Source organism: Rhinoderma darwinii, chromosome 13 (assembly GCF_050947455.1).
Source record: "Rhinoderma darwinii isolate aRhiDar2 chromosome 13, aRhiDar2.hap1, whole genome shotgun sequence".
Classification (NCBI taxonomy): Eukaryota; Metazoa; Chordata; class Amphibia; order Anura; family Rhinodermatidae; genus Rhinoderma; species Rhinoderma darwinii.
The window spans coordinates 64,384,990-64,400,489 of NC_134699.1; the positions used below are offsets into that span (position 1 = coordinate 64,384,990).

The window sequence follows — 15,500 nt, forward strand, 5'->3', positions numbered from 1 at the left end:
CCCGCATATAATGTATATAAGTGCCCCGCATATAATGTATATAAGTGCCCCGCATATAATGTATATAAGTGTCCCGCATATAATGTATATAAGTGTCCCGCCTATAATGTATATAAGTGTCCCGCCTATAATGTATATAAGTGTCCTGCCTATAATGTATATAAGTGTCCCGCATATAATGTATATAAGCGTCCCGCATATAATGTATATAAGCGTCCGGCATATAATGTATAGAAGCGTCCCGCATATAATGTATACAAGTGCCCTGCATATAATGTATATAAGTGTCCCGCATATAATGTATATAAGTGTCCTGCATATAATGTATATAAGTGTCCCGCATATAATGTATATAAGTGTCCCGCATATAATGTATAGAAGTGTCCCGCATATAATGTATATAAGTGTCCCACATATAATGTATATAAGTGTCCCGCATATAATGTATATAAGTGTCCTGCATATAATGTATATAAGTGTCCTGCATATAATGTATAGAAGTGTCCCGCATATAATGTATAGAAGTGTCCCGCATATAATGTATAGAAGTGTCCCGCATATAATGTATATAAGTGTCCCGCATATAATGTATATAAGTGTCCTGCATATAATGTATAGAAGTGTCCTGCATATAATGTATATAAGTGTCCCGCATATAATGTATACAAGTGTCCCGCATATAATGTATACAAGTGTCCTGCATATAATGTATATAAGTGTCCTGCGTATAATGTATATAAGTGTCCGGCGGATAATGTATATGTGTCCCGTACATAATGTATATAAGTGTCCCGCACATAATGTATATAAGTGTCCCGCATATAATGTATATAAGTGTCCCGCATATAATGTATAGAAGTGTCCCGCATATAATGTATAGAAGTGTCCCGCATATAATGTATAGAAGTGTCCCGCATATAATGTATATAAGTGTCCCGCATATAATGTATACAAGTGCCCTGCATATAATGTATATAAGTGTCCCGCATATAATGTATATAAGTGTCCCGCATATAATGTATATAAGTGTCCCGCATATAATGTATATAAGTGTCCCGCATATAATGTATATAAGCGTCCCGCATATAATGTATAGAAGCGTCCCGCATATAATGTATAGAAGCGTCCCGCATATAATGTAAATAAGTGTCCCGCATATAATGTATATAAGTGTCCCGCATATAATGTATATAAGTGTCCCGCATATAATGTATATAAGTGTCCCGCATATAATGTATATAAGTGTCCTGCATATAATGTATATAAGTGTCCTGCATATAATGTATACAAGTGTCCTGCATATAATGTATATAAGTGTCCTGCGTATAATGTATATAAGTGTCCGGCGGATAATGTATATGTGTCCCGTACATAATGTATATAAGTGTCCCGCACATAATGTATATAAGTGTCCCGCACGTAATGTATATAAGTGTCCCGCATATAATGTTTATAAGTGTCCCGCATATAATGTATATAAGTGTCCCGCATATAATGTATAGAAGTGTCCCGCATATAATGTATAGAAGTGTCCCGCATATAATGTATATAAGTGTCCCGCATATAATGTATATAAGTGTCCCGCATATAATGTATAGAAGTGTCCCGCATATAATGTATAGAAGTGTCCCGCATATAATGTATATAAGTGTCCCGCATATAATGTATACAAGTGCCCTGCATATAATGTATATAAGTGTCCCGCATATAATGTATATAAGTGTCCCGCATATAATGTATATAAGTGTCCCGCATATAATGTATATAAGTGTCCTGCATATAATGTATATAAGTGTCCTGCATATAATGTATACAAGTGTCCTGCATATAATGTATATAAGTGTCCTGCGTATAATGTATATAAGTGTCCGGCGGATAATGTATATGTGTCCCGTACATAATGTATATAAGTGTCCCGCACATAATGTATATAAGTGTCCCGCACGTAATGTATATAAGTGTCCCGCATATAATGTTTATAAGTGTCCCGCATATAATGTATATAAGTGTCCCGCATATAATGTATAGAAGTGTCCCGCATATAATGTATAGAAGTGTCCCGCATATAATGTATATAAGTGTCCCGCATATAATGTATATAAGTGTCCCGCATATAATGTATAGAAGTGTCCCGCATATAATGTATAGAAGTGTCCCGCATATAATGTATAGAAGTGTCCCGCATATAATGTATATAAGTGTCCCGCATATAATGTATACAAGTGCCCTGCATATAATGTATATAAGTGTCCCGCATATAATGTATATAAGTGTCCCGCATATAATGTATATAAGTGTCCCACATATAATGTATATAAGTGTCCCGCATATAATGTATAGAAGTGTCCCGCATACAATGTATAGAAGTGTCCCGCATATAATGTATATAAGTGTCCCGCATATAATGTATATAAGTGTCCCGCATATAATGTATAGAAGTGTCCCGCATACAATGTATAGAAGTGTCCCGCATATAATGTATAGAAGTGTCCTGCATATAATGTATATAAGTGTCCCGCATATAATGTATATAAGTGTCCCGCATATAATGTATATAAGTGTCCCGCATATAATGTATAGAAGTGTCCCGCATATAATGTATATAAGTGTCCCGCCTATAATGTATATAAGTGTCCCGCCTATAATGTATATAAGTGTCCCGCATATAATGTATATAAGTGTCCCGCATATAATGTATATAAGTGTCCCGCCTATAATGTATATAAGTGTCCCGCCTATAATGTATATAAGTGTCCCGCCTATAATGTATATAAGTGTCCCGCCTATAATGTATATAAGTGTCCCGCCTATAATGTATATAAGTGTCCCGCATATAATGTATATAAGTGTCCCGCATATAATGTATATAAGTGTCCTGCACTTCTTTTGACGAGGCTGTATTTTTATTCGTCGTCGTTTGACAGCTGTCAAACGACGACGCGTAAATGACAGGTTGTCTGCACAGTACGTCGGCAAACCCATTCAAATGAATGGGCATATGTTTGCCGACGTATTGGAGCCGTATTTTCAGACGTAAAACGAGGCATAATACGCCTCGTTTACGTCTGAAAATAGGTCGTGTGAACCCAGCCTAACATGAACAAATGCAGGTAAAAGAAACACAGCAAAAACGCTGTGTGGAATCCCAGTTTGAATAAATCTCCTTCAATGTAACGGCAACAAATTAACAGCAGATGGCGCTAAATCACACACTAAACTGCTAGTGGTGTCAGTACAAGACATTTGTAATAATCCAATGGGAACAGAAGATGGCGCTGTTGTTGGGCACATTTGAGATTCCAGTGTCAGGGTATGTTCACACGCACTAATTACGGACGTAATTCGGGCGTTTTTGCCCCGAATTACGTCCGAAAATAGCGCCTCAATAGCGTTGACAAACATCTGTCCATTGAAAGCAATGGGCAGACGTTTGTCTGTTCACACGAGGCGTAAATAGACGCCCGCGTCAAAGAAGTGACCTGTCACTTCTTTGGGCGTAATTGGAGCCGTTATTCATTGACTCCAATGAATAGCAGCGCCAATTACGTCCGTAATGGACGCGGCGTTCAAACGCCTGCACATGCCGTTACGGCTGAAATTACGGGGATGTTTTCAGGCGGAAACATCCCCGTAATTTCAGCTGTTACGGACGCCCTCGTGTGAACATACCTTCAGACGAACGTATAATACGTCCGTGCAACGCGCATGATTTTCACGCGCCTCGCACGGACCTATGTTAGTCTATGGGGCCGTTCAGACTGTCCGTGATTTTCACGCAGCGTGTGTCCGCTGCGTGAAACGCACAAAATGTCCTTAATTTGCCTGGTTTTTGCGCTGCACGCACCCATTGAAGTCAATGGGTGCGTGAAAACCTCGCACGGCCCACGGACGCACTTCTGTATGCCACGCGTGATGCGAGTTACAGCAGTCAAAACTATGAATGAAAACAGAAAAGCACCATGTGCTTTTCGGTTCACAAACATAAAACCAGAGTGCCATATGCTGCTGACACACAGAGCTTTTATGGACCTTTTGTGCGCGCAAAACGCACACGCTCGTGTGTATCCGGCCTTATTACTTCGGATATAGGCTGTAATAACATCATTCCAACAGCAGGAGGCACTAGTGCAGTGTATACATTGTAAATACATCATGTGAACAGCAGGGGGCAGCAGTGCAGTGATTTCCATACAGTCCTGTAAATGCACAGTTGGGGTTCTTAGTGGTCCTGACACCAGCGGGGATGATGAGGGATCTTACAGTCCAGTTATAGGGTAACGTGATTGTCAGACCTGAAGAAACAGTCAGTGACGACCCCCTGGACTCTACTCCGCAGCAATAAAGGACTGTACTGCGCTGCGGAACATGTTGGTGCCATATAAGCAGCTGGAAATACCAGCCTGTGCCTGATGGAGGCGACGTCTCTGCTCCGACATTATCCTAGAGAATCACGACGTCGCAGCCGATAATGTGCCGGAGATTATCCATCCTCATGCCCATGTTTCCATATGTTGTATACGCCGTGTGCCCACACTATGCCCGGTGTCAGGGCACCCGCTGCGGTTCTCCACTGGGGGCGCTGTTTGCGGAGTCTCCGCTGCTCGAGGTCCGCACTTCTGGCTTTGCCGCGTCCATGAGCCCTAAATATAAACCTGTAGGAAACTCAATGAGTAAAGTGGGGGCAAGGAGGTGATAAGCCGTGGTCAGGGGCACAGTTTTGGAGATTAATGATGTTATCCCCCCACATATGACATGGCTCGTGGATATGATGACACGTGAGCCTGTGTCTTGGAGCCCCTCCCCCGCAGTGAGGTCGGATTAGGCGCCTTGGGTGTAGAGCGGAACACACGTTGCGGTATATGAAGATTCATGCGGCGTTCACAGCGGTTCCGTCACACCGGATCGGACTGTGTTCAGGACTTGTAGGGGACCGCTCGGCCCACAATGCAGTTCTGCACCATATTAATAGACAAGGAGAAGTAGGAGGAATCCTCCCGCTCACCCGCGTTGTGTTGATGCTCAGACTGCGCCCGGATCTCCGTGCCGGCTCACGACAAAAATATCACGGAAAAAGAGAAGAACGTTGATCCAGCGCTCGTCATCTCCAAAAGGAAACCGCCTTCCAATTTTATTTGCAAACAAGTTTAAAATCTCAGGACGCAAAAAGCGGCGGTCAGTGATAATCCGCCGACGCGTTTCAGACAGGGCTGGTGTCCTTAATCATGGCACGTAGTCGATACTAACGGCGCCTCGCTGGGTTTATATCCGGTCACCGCGGCACGAGCGGAATCCAACTCCGTAATCCAAACACACAACGTACGTGAAGCAGAAAGGCGGACCCGCAACGACTGTAACGAGGCCGAAGAGGCAAATTCTTCATTTCTGCCGTAGACTCTGCCGCCATCTGTTACTTTCTCGGGCCGGATATAAACACCGGGAGTCGTCAATGTACATTATAATATTCAGAAAGAAGAAAAAAAGGGAATTATTTTATCATTAGGCAAAAAAATTATTATCAGATAAACGGCGGCGGATGAAAGTCCTTGTGTTTTTACGGTTCCGTGCGTCCGTTCCGTCAATAGCAGCGCATGTCCTACTCCTGCCCGTTCTCCGTCTCGACCATTGAAGCCTATGGGTCCAACAGCGGACGGCACACGGAAGGCATCCGAGTGCCGTCTGTTTTTCACGGATCCGTTGCCAAGCAACAACAGGGCGCGCCAAAGTTCCCAGCATTAAACATACAAGATGGATTTAACAGACTGTTTAAAATGGAACAGCAGATGCGGAGCGACAACGGAAACCGCACGGACGTCACAACGGACCCGTTTTAAACCGGTGAAGGATGTGTGAATTCCGGCCTAGTGCCCCCGAGATCCTCTGTGCTGCTGCTACATATAAGGGGGCACTGCTACACGGCGGGGACAATGATAGATGTGATTCTGTTTCACTATCTGGCCTGAGCGCAGCAGCGGGGAGCAGCCACAAGGGGGCACCAGTGTGTAGATATTACACGGCCCTCCAGTAAGGGCTCTATTTGGGGGGTGTGGCCAGGATAAGGGGTGGGTCTTACACGGACACACGGATCCGTTTTAAACCGGTGAAGGACGTGAGAATGCGGCCTAGTGCCCCCGACATCCTCTGTGCTGCTGCTACATATAAGGGGGCACTGCTACACAGCGGGGACAATGATAGATGTGATTCTGTTTCACTATCTGGCCTGAGCGCAGCAGCGGGGAGCAGCCACAAGGGGGCACCAGTGTGTAGATATTACACGGCCCTCCAGTAAGGGCTCTACTATTTGGGGTGTGTGGCCAGGATAAGGGGTGGGGCTTACATGTATTTATTTTTACTAGTGAAAGCAACGCTCAAGGTGTCAGTGACCCCATAACCCCCATCATCCACACCCTACCGTCTATAATATGGGACTGCCAGATCTAGGACTCAGAGGATGATGGGAGTTTGAATACCAGGGCTGAGGATGTTAAATCAGAGCCACTCTTTTGATGACCGTCATGAGGATGATGGGGGTAGTAGTGATGATAAAACGTTCACATTTCTGGCAGTAAAGACACAAGTTTATGTTTTTTTGTAGAAAACGATGATTTGCTTTTTATTTGGCAAAAACAAAAAAAACACTTCATATAAAACGACCAAAAAACGTACAAGTAGAAAATAGTAGTCATCATCCGCTACAGAATGAAATGTTCCTACAGAGATGAAGAGAAGGAATTCATTATAGACCTGCAGCCGAGATCCAACTCTAGAGCGCCCCCCGGGGGCTCCTACAGGAGATGACACCGATGCCTCATATGAAGGGTTTAATCTACAGAGATCGTCTAGTAATGTCTTAGCTTTCACTTGAGCTACATCATCTATTATACTCCAGTCCCAACCAAAGCTTCATTCACAAATCTCATACTCCACTCACATCCAGAGCTGCACCCAATACTCCATCAGTTTCATCCACGCAGAAAGAAAAGCTGAACTGGGGGCCACACTCTAGAGCAATGCATTGTGGGTGAGATTGTTTTGTACGTCTGATTACTGCGCAGGGGGCATCATTGAGATTCGAGTTCAGAATTGTAAATGCAGCTCTGGGTATGACTGGAGTATAGAATGTGCAAAGTTACTGGAAACTACTTCTAGATTTAAGCCGTAAAACTAACGTGGAGCCCTGAAAATCACGGATGTGACGGATCCCGGCCCCTCATAAACGACCCTGACTAAAGACTAAAAAAGAAAACACTGGGGGTGACTCAATATGGAAGTAACGGAGACCAGCGGCGCCCCTCGCTGACGTCTACGCCTTGACGCAGTTCTTTATCAGGTGCTTGGCGAAGCTTCTGTACGTGTAGCATTTCTGGCAGTCGGGACAGTATCTCATTTTCTCGTGTTTGGCTAGTGACACCCGGGTGTCGCACATTTTCTTGCACTTCCTGCACTGGTGGGGGGTGACCCCCGTGTGCTTCCGCTCATGAATGACCAGGCTGCACTTGTGACCGAACTCCTGGCCGCACTCGTCGCAGACGTAGGGTCTCTCCCCGGAGTGCGCCCTCATGTGGATGACGAACTGAGACTTGTAGTTGTACTGAATGCCGCAGATGTCGCAGCAGTAGCGCAGTTTGTTGTGTTTCTTTGAAATGTGCTCCTGGAGCTCGGAGGCGGAGTCAAAGACCCGGCCGCAATCTTCGCAGTCGAAATCCTCCTGGGGCTGGTCCAGATGAGACTTCGTGTGTTCCTCCAGCACCGCGGCGTCAGAGAAGCATTCATCACAGACGTCGCACCAGTGCATCTCCTCGAGCTCCGCCTCCTCCTTGCGCTTCTTTTTCTTCTTTGTGTTCACCACCGACTCCATTTCTTCGTTCGGGATGACGAACATGAGGCTGGCCGCGTCCACCGAGCTCTTTATGAGCAGGGGCTTCTGGAAGGGCGAGCTGCGCTTTTTTTTCCTACCTTTTCGGGACTTTTGTGAGGCCCACTGGGGTGTACCGGTGCCGTTCTGTGAGGTCCAGATACCGGAGTGAAGAGATCCATCAGCACCTGAAAAATGACGGGATTATTAAAATAATATTTAAAAAAACCAAAACACTTTCTAACCCCTCAGTCACTATTGTAGAGCTCCAATAACTATGAGTAACATGTAGATCGGGGTCGGTAATTTATAGATCTCCAGCTGCCCTGAGAGCTGCAGACTACAAGACACGTCATCGATGCTCCGTAACCCTGAGCGGCGGTACAATCCAGTAACAGTACTGACTAAGAAAACTTCATTCACAGCAGGTATGACTGTGTCACAGGGGAAGACACCCCTGCACTTGAGCACAATGGTATCTCCCAGGTGTTACGTTACCTGTTGGCGGATCTGCATTGATGGCCACTCTGTACTCTTCGTCGCTGCCCTCTTCTTTCACGATTACTGGAATACAGGAAAGGAGAAGAAATCAGAATTATCGCTGAGGTCTGCTGGGAGTGGAATATTCTTCTATCATCAATGAGTGAAGATGGTGGCAGCTGCAATCACGGAGACGCCAGTGCTGTGACATCCTCTCCCTCCACAGGTCACATGACCATTCTACAATGAAGCGGCAGTGACATCCTCTCCCTCCACAGGTCACATGACCATTCTACAATGAAGCGGCAGTGACATCCTCTCCCTCCACAGGTCACATGACCATTCTACAATGAAGCGGCAGTGACATCCTCTCCCTCCACAGGTCACATGACCATTCTACAATGAAGCGGCAGTAACATCCTCTCCCTCCACAGGTCACATGACCATTCTACAATGAAGCGGCAGTGACATCCTCTCCCTCCACAGGTCACATGACCATTCTACAATGAAGCGGCAGTGACATCCTCTCCCTCCACAGGTCACATGACCATTCTACAATGAAGCGGCAGTGACATCCTCTCCCTCCACAGGTCACATGACCATTCTACAATGAAGCGGCAGTGACATCATCTCCCTCCACAGGTCACATGACCATTCTACAATGAAGCGGAGGTGACATCATCTCCCTCCACAAGTCACATGACCATTCTACAATAAGGAGGCTGTGACATCATCTCCCTCCACAGGTCACATGATCATTCTACAATGAGGAGGAATGCTTTCATGTAGGTGGTCATAGAGTCTGGATTAGGAGAAAAACGTCCTATGGTCTGGAATTTTTAAAAGCTGAACACAGGGAGTATGAAGGGAACCCAGGCAAGTACATCATCTCCACTACTACCCCCATTATACACAATACAACTACTCACTGTCCAAGGGGAACTCTATGTCGTCTGGCATTTCTGGAAGGCAAAAAAAAAAGTTACAATGTAATATGGAGACACCTGGACTAACGCTGCTCTGCGCTGCGGACTGATGGGGAACAGTTCAATTCCTGTAGTCTGGCATTTTATGGTCTGATAATCCGGCACGGCACGATTTTTGTCACATGCCGATCTGCCAGGTTTTTTGTAGTTCCTGAAGTGAAGCCCCTGATGCCCGTGTCACCCTCTGGGGACGTTGCTGCTGGCATCACGTGTATGGCACTGGTTCCACAGTAATCCTGGGCACGCTGGCACCGTGTTATTACCACATGACCTCCCACACCCGGCACTGAGGACGTTGGTGCGGAGAAGTTGTGTGGACTGTATAGGACGTTCAGCGCCGCAGACAGGGGGAGCCCTCCACCAATATCCTCATAAAACAGGACCACCTACCTCTTTTCTTAGGACTGCTCTTCCTGCGCCGGATCCTGCCTGGTGTCTTGGTTGTTGCCGCAGTGCGCGGTACCGATTCTGAGACTGGGGGATTAATGGATCCAGGTGCGACTGAAAGATACAATACAGTAAAGCTGCAGATCCAGACATCAGTCAGAAGAGAGAACGTCTCCAGTCCTCACCGGTGTCCTCAGCAGTAGAAGACGCCGCTCTGTTATCACCACTGCCCTCCAGCCCTGCAGGTGGCGCTGTCTCTGACGGTCTGTTATCAGCACTGCCCTCCAGCCCTGCAGGTGGCGCTGTCTCTGACGTTCTGTTATCACCACTGCCTTCCAGCCCTGCAGGTGGCGCTGTCTCTGACGTTCTGTTATCACCACTGCCCTCCAGCCCTGCAGGTGGCGCTGTCTCTGACGTCGGTGATGGCCGCTCCACTTCTACCGGATCTGCAGATGGTGAAAATAGATGAAATATTAAATATCACACACAGCAGGATCTGGAGGACGACGCAGCAAAATCCTGATAATCCGGTTTCCCCAGTGCCCGGATTATAAAATGGTCATAGAAAAGTCTAATCTGACAAATGATCCCTAATGGCGGGTGATTGGGGAGAGAAGTTCCAGCGGGAGCCCAAAATACATCAACCGCTTCCTGCGTATGACCGTATAGTCACGTCCAAGCAATAAACGGCCCATCTGTCAAACGACACGGTGACATCACGATGATAGGAGCGGTGACATCACGATGATAGGAGCGGTGACATCACGATGATAGGAGCGGTGACATCACGATGATAGGAGCGGTGACATCACAATGATAGGAGCGGTGACATCACGATGATAGGAGCGGTCTCAGACTAGGCAACCAATCACAGCTCACCGGCACGACACCAATCACGGCGCACAGAGCTGTTCTGACAAGCTTAACCCCAAAATAGTGGCCACTCGCCCCACAATGAACAAGCCCTCACACGGCAACAGAAAAAATGGGAATGAGACGATAAAAAAACGAAAAATATTGCCTAGGGGGTTAAACTTCTTCGTCCATCATATAATTCATCCTATTACCAGGTGACAACCCCTAAACTCTGGTCACTGCTATAATCCATGGTCCAACACTATGATAAACATCCCTGTCACTCAGGAGTTCATTCTCCTGCACTGACACATTGTAACAAGCGCATAGCGGATTGTCCAGACTGGATACAATTGTAACAAACCCTCAGCTCATTAGGTCAGGGCAGGTTTTTAGTCTCTGGATGTAAACAATGATTGTTTCCATTCACTGACAGCAAGTTTAAATAAATAGGATCTGCTTCTTTTTTTTCGTAAATAGCACCACCCTTGTCTATAGGCGGAGATAGGTATTGCAGCTCAGGTCCATTTACCTCAATGGAGCAAGCCGCAATACCAAACAAAACCATAAACGAGAGTGGCACTATTTCTGAAAAATATCAGATCCTGTATTTTAATGCTGGACAACCCCTTTAAGTTTAGGCCTACTTGGATTTTTTGCAGGTTGATTGCGTCTTTCCTATGGGGGAACATTAAAATTACAGGAGTCACAGTAATGCTGACATTGTACCCCAAATCGCGGGTGACTCTGCGTTGCCCCGTAGTCTGGACAACCGATTTATGGACAGAAATAGGTAAAACCCTGTAATGAGGTTTCCATTCTGAGACGCCTCACCTGACTCATGAGCGGACGGCACGTCACAGAACGCAGGCCGGGAGACTTCCTCAGCGTCGCCCGACGACAGCTCCGTGTCCACAGACATCATACTGGAAGGAAGCATAGGCGGATTACAGGGCACTGCAGATTCTTGTAGTCCCCCTCACTACGCGGCCCCTCACCTGGTGTATGATGAGGGTGATGATGGATGTCAAAATAGCGAGCACAGCTCTGGAGTATAATACATGATATAACTCAGGATCCGTAACGTATGTACACAGTGACTCCACCAGCAGAATAGTGAGTGCAGCTCTGGAGTATAATACAGGATGTAACTCAGGATCAGTACAGGATAAGTAATGTAATGTATGTACACAGTGACTCCACCAGCAGAATAGTGAGTGCAGCTCTGGAGTATAATACAGGATGTAACTCAGGATCAGTACAGGATAAGTAATGTAATGTATGTACACAGTGACTCCACCAGCAGAATAGTGAGTGCAGCTCTGGAGTATATTACAGGATGTAACTCAGGATCAGTACAGGATAAGTAATGTAATGTGTGTACACAATGACTCCACCAGCAGAATAGTGAGTGCAGCTCTGGAGTATAATACAGGATGTAACTCAGGATCAGTACAGGATAAGTAATGTAATGTATGTACACAATGACTCCACCAGCAGAATAGTGAGTGCAGCTCTGGAGTATAATATAGGATATAACTCAGGATCAGTACAGGATAAGTAATGTAATGTATGTACACAGTGACTCCACCAGCAGAATAGTGAGTGCAGCTCTGGAGTATAATACAGGATGTAACTCAGGATCAGTACAGGATAAGTAATGTAATGTATGTACACAGTGACTCCACCAGCAGAATAGTGAGTGCAGCTCTGGAGTATAATACAGGATGTAACTCAGGATCAGTACAGGATAAGTAATGTATGTATGTACACAGTGACTCCACCAGCAGAATAGTGAGTGCAGCTCTGGAATATAATACAGGCTGTAACTCCGGATCAGTACAGGAAAAGTAATGTAATGTATGTACACAGTGACTCCACCAGCAGAATAGTGAGTACAGCTCTGGAGTATAATACAGGATATAACCCAGGATCAGTAATGTAATATATGTACACAGTGACTCCACCAGCAGAATAGTGAGTGCAGCTCTGGTGTATAATACAGGATATAACCCAGGATCAGTACAGGATAAGTAATGTAATATATGTACACAGTGACTCCACCAGCAGAATAGTGAGTGCAGCTCTGGAGTATAATACAGGATGTAACTCAGGATCAGTACAGGATAAGTAATGTAATGTATGTACACAGTGACTCCACCAGCAGAATAGTGAGTGCAGCTCTGGAGTATAATACAGGATATAACCCAGGATCAGTACAGGATAAGTAATGTAATGTATGTACACAGTGACTCCACCAGCAGAATAGTGAGTGCAGCTCTGGAGTATAATACAGGATGTAACTCCGGATCAGTACAGGATATGTAATGTATGTATACAGTGACTCCACCAGCAGAATAGTGAGTGCAGCTCTGGAGTATAATACAGGATATAACTCAGGATCAGTACAGGATAAGTAATGTCATGTATGTACACAGTGACTCCACCAGCAGAATAGTGAGTGCAGCTCTGGAGTATAATACAGGATGTAACTCAGGATCAGTACACGATAAGTAATGTAATGTATGTACACAGTGACTCCACCAGCAGAATAGTGAGTGCAGCTCTGGACTATAATACAGGATGTAACTCAGGATCATTACAGGATAAGTAACGTCATGTATGTACACAGTGACTCCACCAGCAGAATAGTGAGTGCAGCTCTGGAATATAATACAGGCTGTAACTCCGGATCAGTACAGGATAAGTAATGTAATGTATGTACACAGTGACTCCACCAGCAGAAAAGTGAGTGCAGCTCTGGAGTATAATACAGGATATAACTCAGGATCAGTACAGGATAAGTAATGTAATGTATGTACACAGTGACTCCACCAGCAGAAAAGTGAGTGCAGCTCTGGAGTATAATACAGGATATAACTCAGGATCAGTACAGGATAAGTAATGTAACGTATGTACACAGTGACTCCACCAGCAGAATAGTGAGTGCAGCTCTGGAGTATAATACAGGATATAACTCAGGATCAGTACAGGATAAGTAATGTATGTACACAGTGACTCCACCAGCAGAATAGTGAGTGCAGCTCTGGAGTATAATACAGGATGTAACTCAGGATCAGTACAGGATAAGTAATGTAATGTATGTACACAGTGACTCCACCAGCAGAATAGTGAGTGTAGCTCTGGAGTATATTACAGGATGTAACTCAGGATCAGTACAGGATAAGTAATGTAATGTGTGTACACAATGACTCCACCAGCAGAATAGTGAGTTCAGCTCTGGAGTATAATACAGGATGTAACTCAGGATCAGTACTGGATAAGTAATGTAATGTATGTACACAATGACTCCACCAGCAGAATAGTGAGTGCAGCTCTGGAGTATAATACAGGATGTAACTCAGGATCAGTACAGGATAAGTAATGTAATGTATGTACACAGTGACTTCACCAGCAGAATAGTGAGTGCAGCTCTGGAGTATAATACAGGATATAACTCAGGATCAGTACAGGATAAGTAATGTAATGTATGTACACAGTGACTCCACCAGCAGAATAGTGAGTGCAGCTATGGAGTATAATACAGGATGTAACTCAGGATCAGTACAGGATAAGTAATATAATGTATGTACACAGTGACTCCACCAGCAGAATAGGCAGTGCAGCTCTGGAGTATAATACAGGATGTAACTCAGGATCCGTACAGGATAAGTAATGTAATGTATGTACACAGTGACTCCTCCAGCAGAATAGTGAGTACAGCTCTGGAGTATAATACAGGATGTAACTCGGGATCAGTACAGGATAAGTAATGTAATGTATGTACACAGTGACTCCACCAGCAGAATAGTGAGTGCAGCTCTGGAGTATAATACAGGATGTAACTCAGGATCAGTACAGGATAAGTAATGTAATGTGTGTACACAATGACTCCACCAGCAGAATAGTGAGTGCAGCTCTGGAGTATAATACAGGATGTAACTCAGGATCAGTACAGGATAAGTAATGTATGTATGTACACAGTGACTCCACCAGCAGAATAGTGAGTGCAGCTCTGGAATATAATACAGGCTGTAACTCCGGATCAGTACAGGAAAAGTAATGTAATGTATGTACACAGTGACTCCACCAGCAGAATAGTGAGTACAGCTCTGGAGTATAATACAGGATATAACCCAGGATCAGTAATGTAATATATGTACACAGTGACTCCACCAGCAGAATAGTGAGTGCAGCTCTGGAGTATAATACAGGATATAACCCAGGATCAGTACAGGATAAGTAATGTAATATATGTACACAGTGACTCCACCAGCAGAATAGTGAGTGCAGCTCTGGAGTATAATACAGGATGTAACTCAGGATCAGTACAGGATAAGTAATGTAATGTATGTACACTGTGACTCCACCAGCAGAATAGTGAGTGCAGCTCTGGAGTATAATACAGGATGTAACTCAGGATCAGTACAGGATAAGTAATGTAACGTATGTACACAGTGACTCCACCAGCAGAATAGTGAGTGCAGCTCTGGAGTATAATACAGGATATAACTCAGGATCAGTACAGGATAAGTAATGTATGTACACAGTGACTCCACCAGCAGAATAGTGAGTGCAGCTCTGGAGTATAATACGGGTTTTCTGTAGATTACTTGGATGTCGGTTATGATGTCAGGAGTTTTATGCTTCGTTTTAATATTTTTCCGACTACAATAAGGTCAGTAAATGAACAGTAGAAATTAATCTTTATCTGCATTAGTCGCGTAGTCTGCAGGGATTCTTGTAACTTCTCTATCTACAGAACACGGGGTGCAGGATCTTGTGAATAAGACGTGTAGTGGCGGCGCTGTATACACCAGCTATATATACACACCGGTCATTATAAGAGCGGGTGTAAGAAACATGAGGCCTCCCCGCCCGGGTGACACTGCAGGAGCCGCCACATGAGGACGAGGCACAGTAAGAAGACGGAACAAATG

General features: G+C 44.9%; 1 protein-coding gene across 1 annotated transcript; it reads right to left on the reverse strand.

The window, feature by feature from the left end:
* Positions 1-6,621: 6,621 nt before the first annotated feature.
* Positions 6,622-15,482, reverse strand: LOC142665958 (uncharacterized). The gene is made up of 7 exons (XM_075845797.1): positions 15,395-15,482; positions 11,395-11,486; positions 9,891-10,151; positions 9,709-9,819; positions 9,262-9,294; positions 8,351-8,416; positions 6,622-8,040 (listed from the first exon to the last, which is right to left on the reverse strand). Exons 2-7 carry the CDS (start codon positions 11,483-11,485, stop codon positions 7,301-7,303), a joined length of 1,302 nt encoding a protein of 433 aa, XP_075701912.1. The 5' UTR covers position 11,486; positions 15,395-15,482; the 3' UTR covers positions 6,622-7,300.
* Between the last annotated feature and the right edge of the window lie 18 nt (positions 15,483-15,500).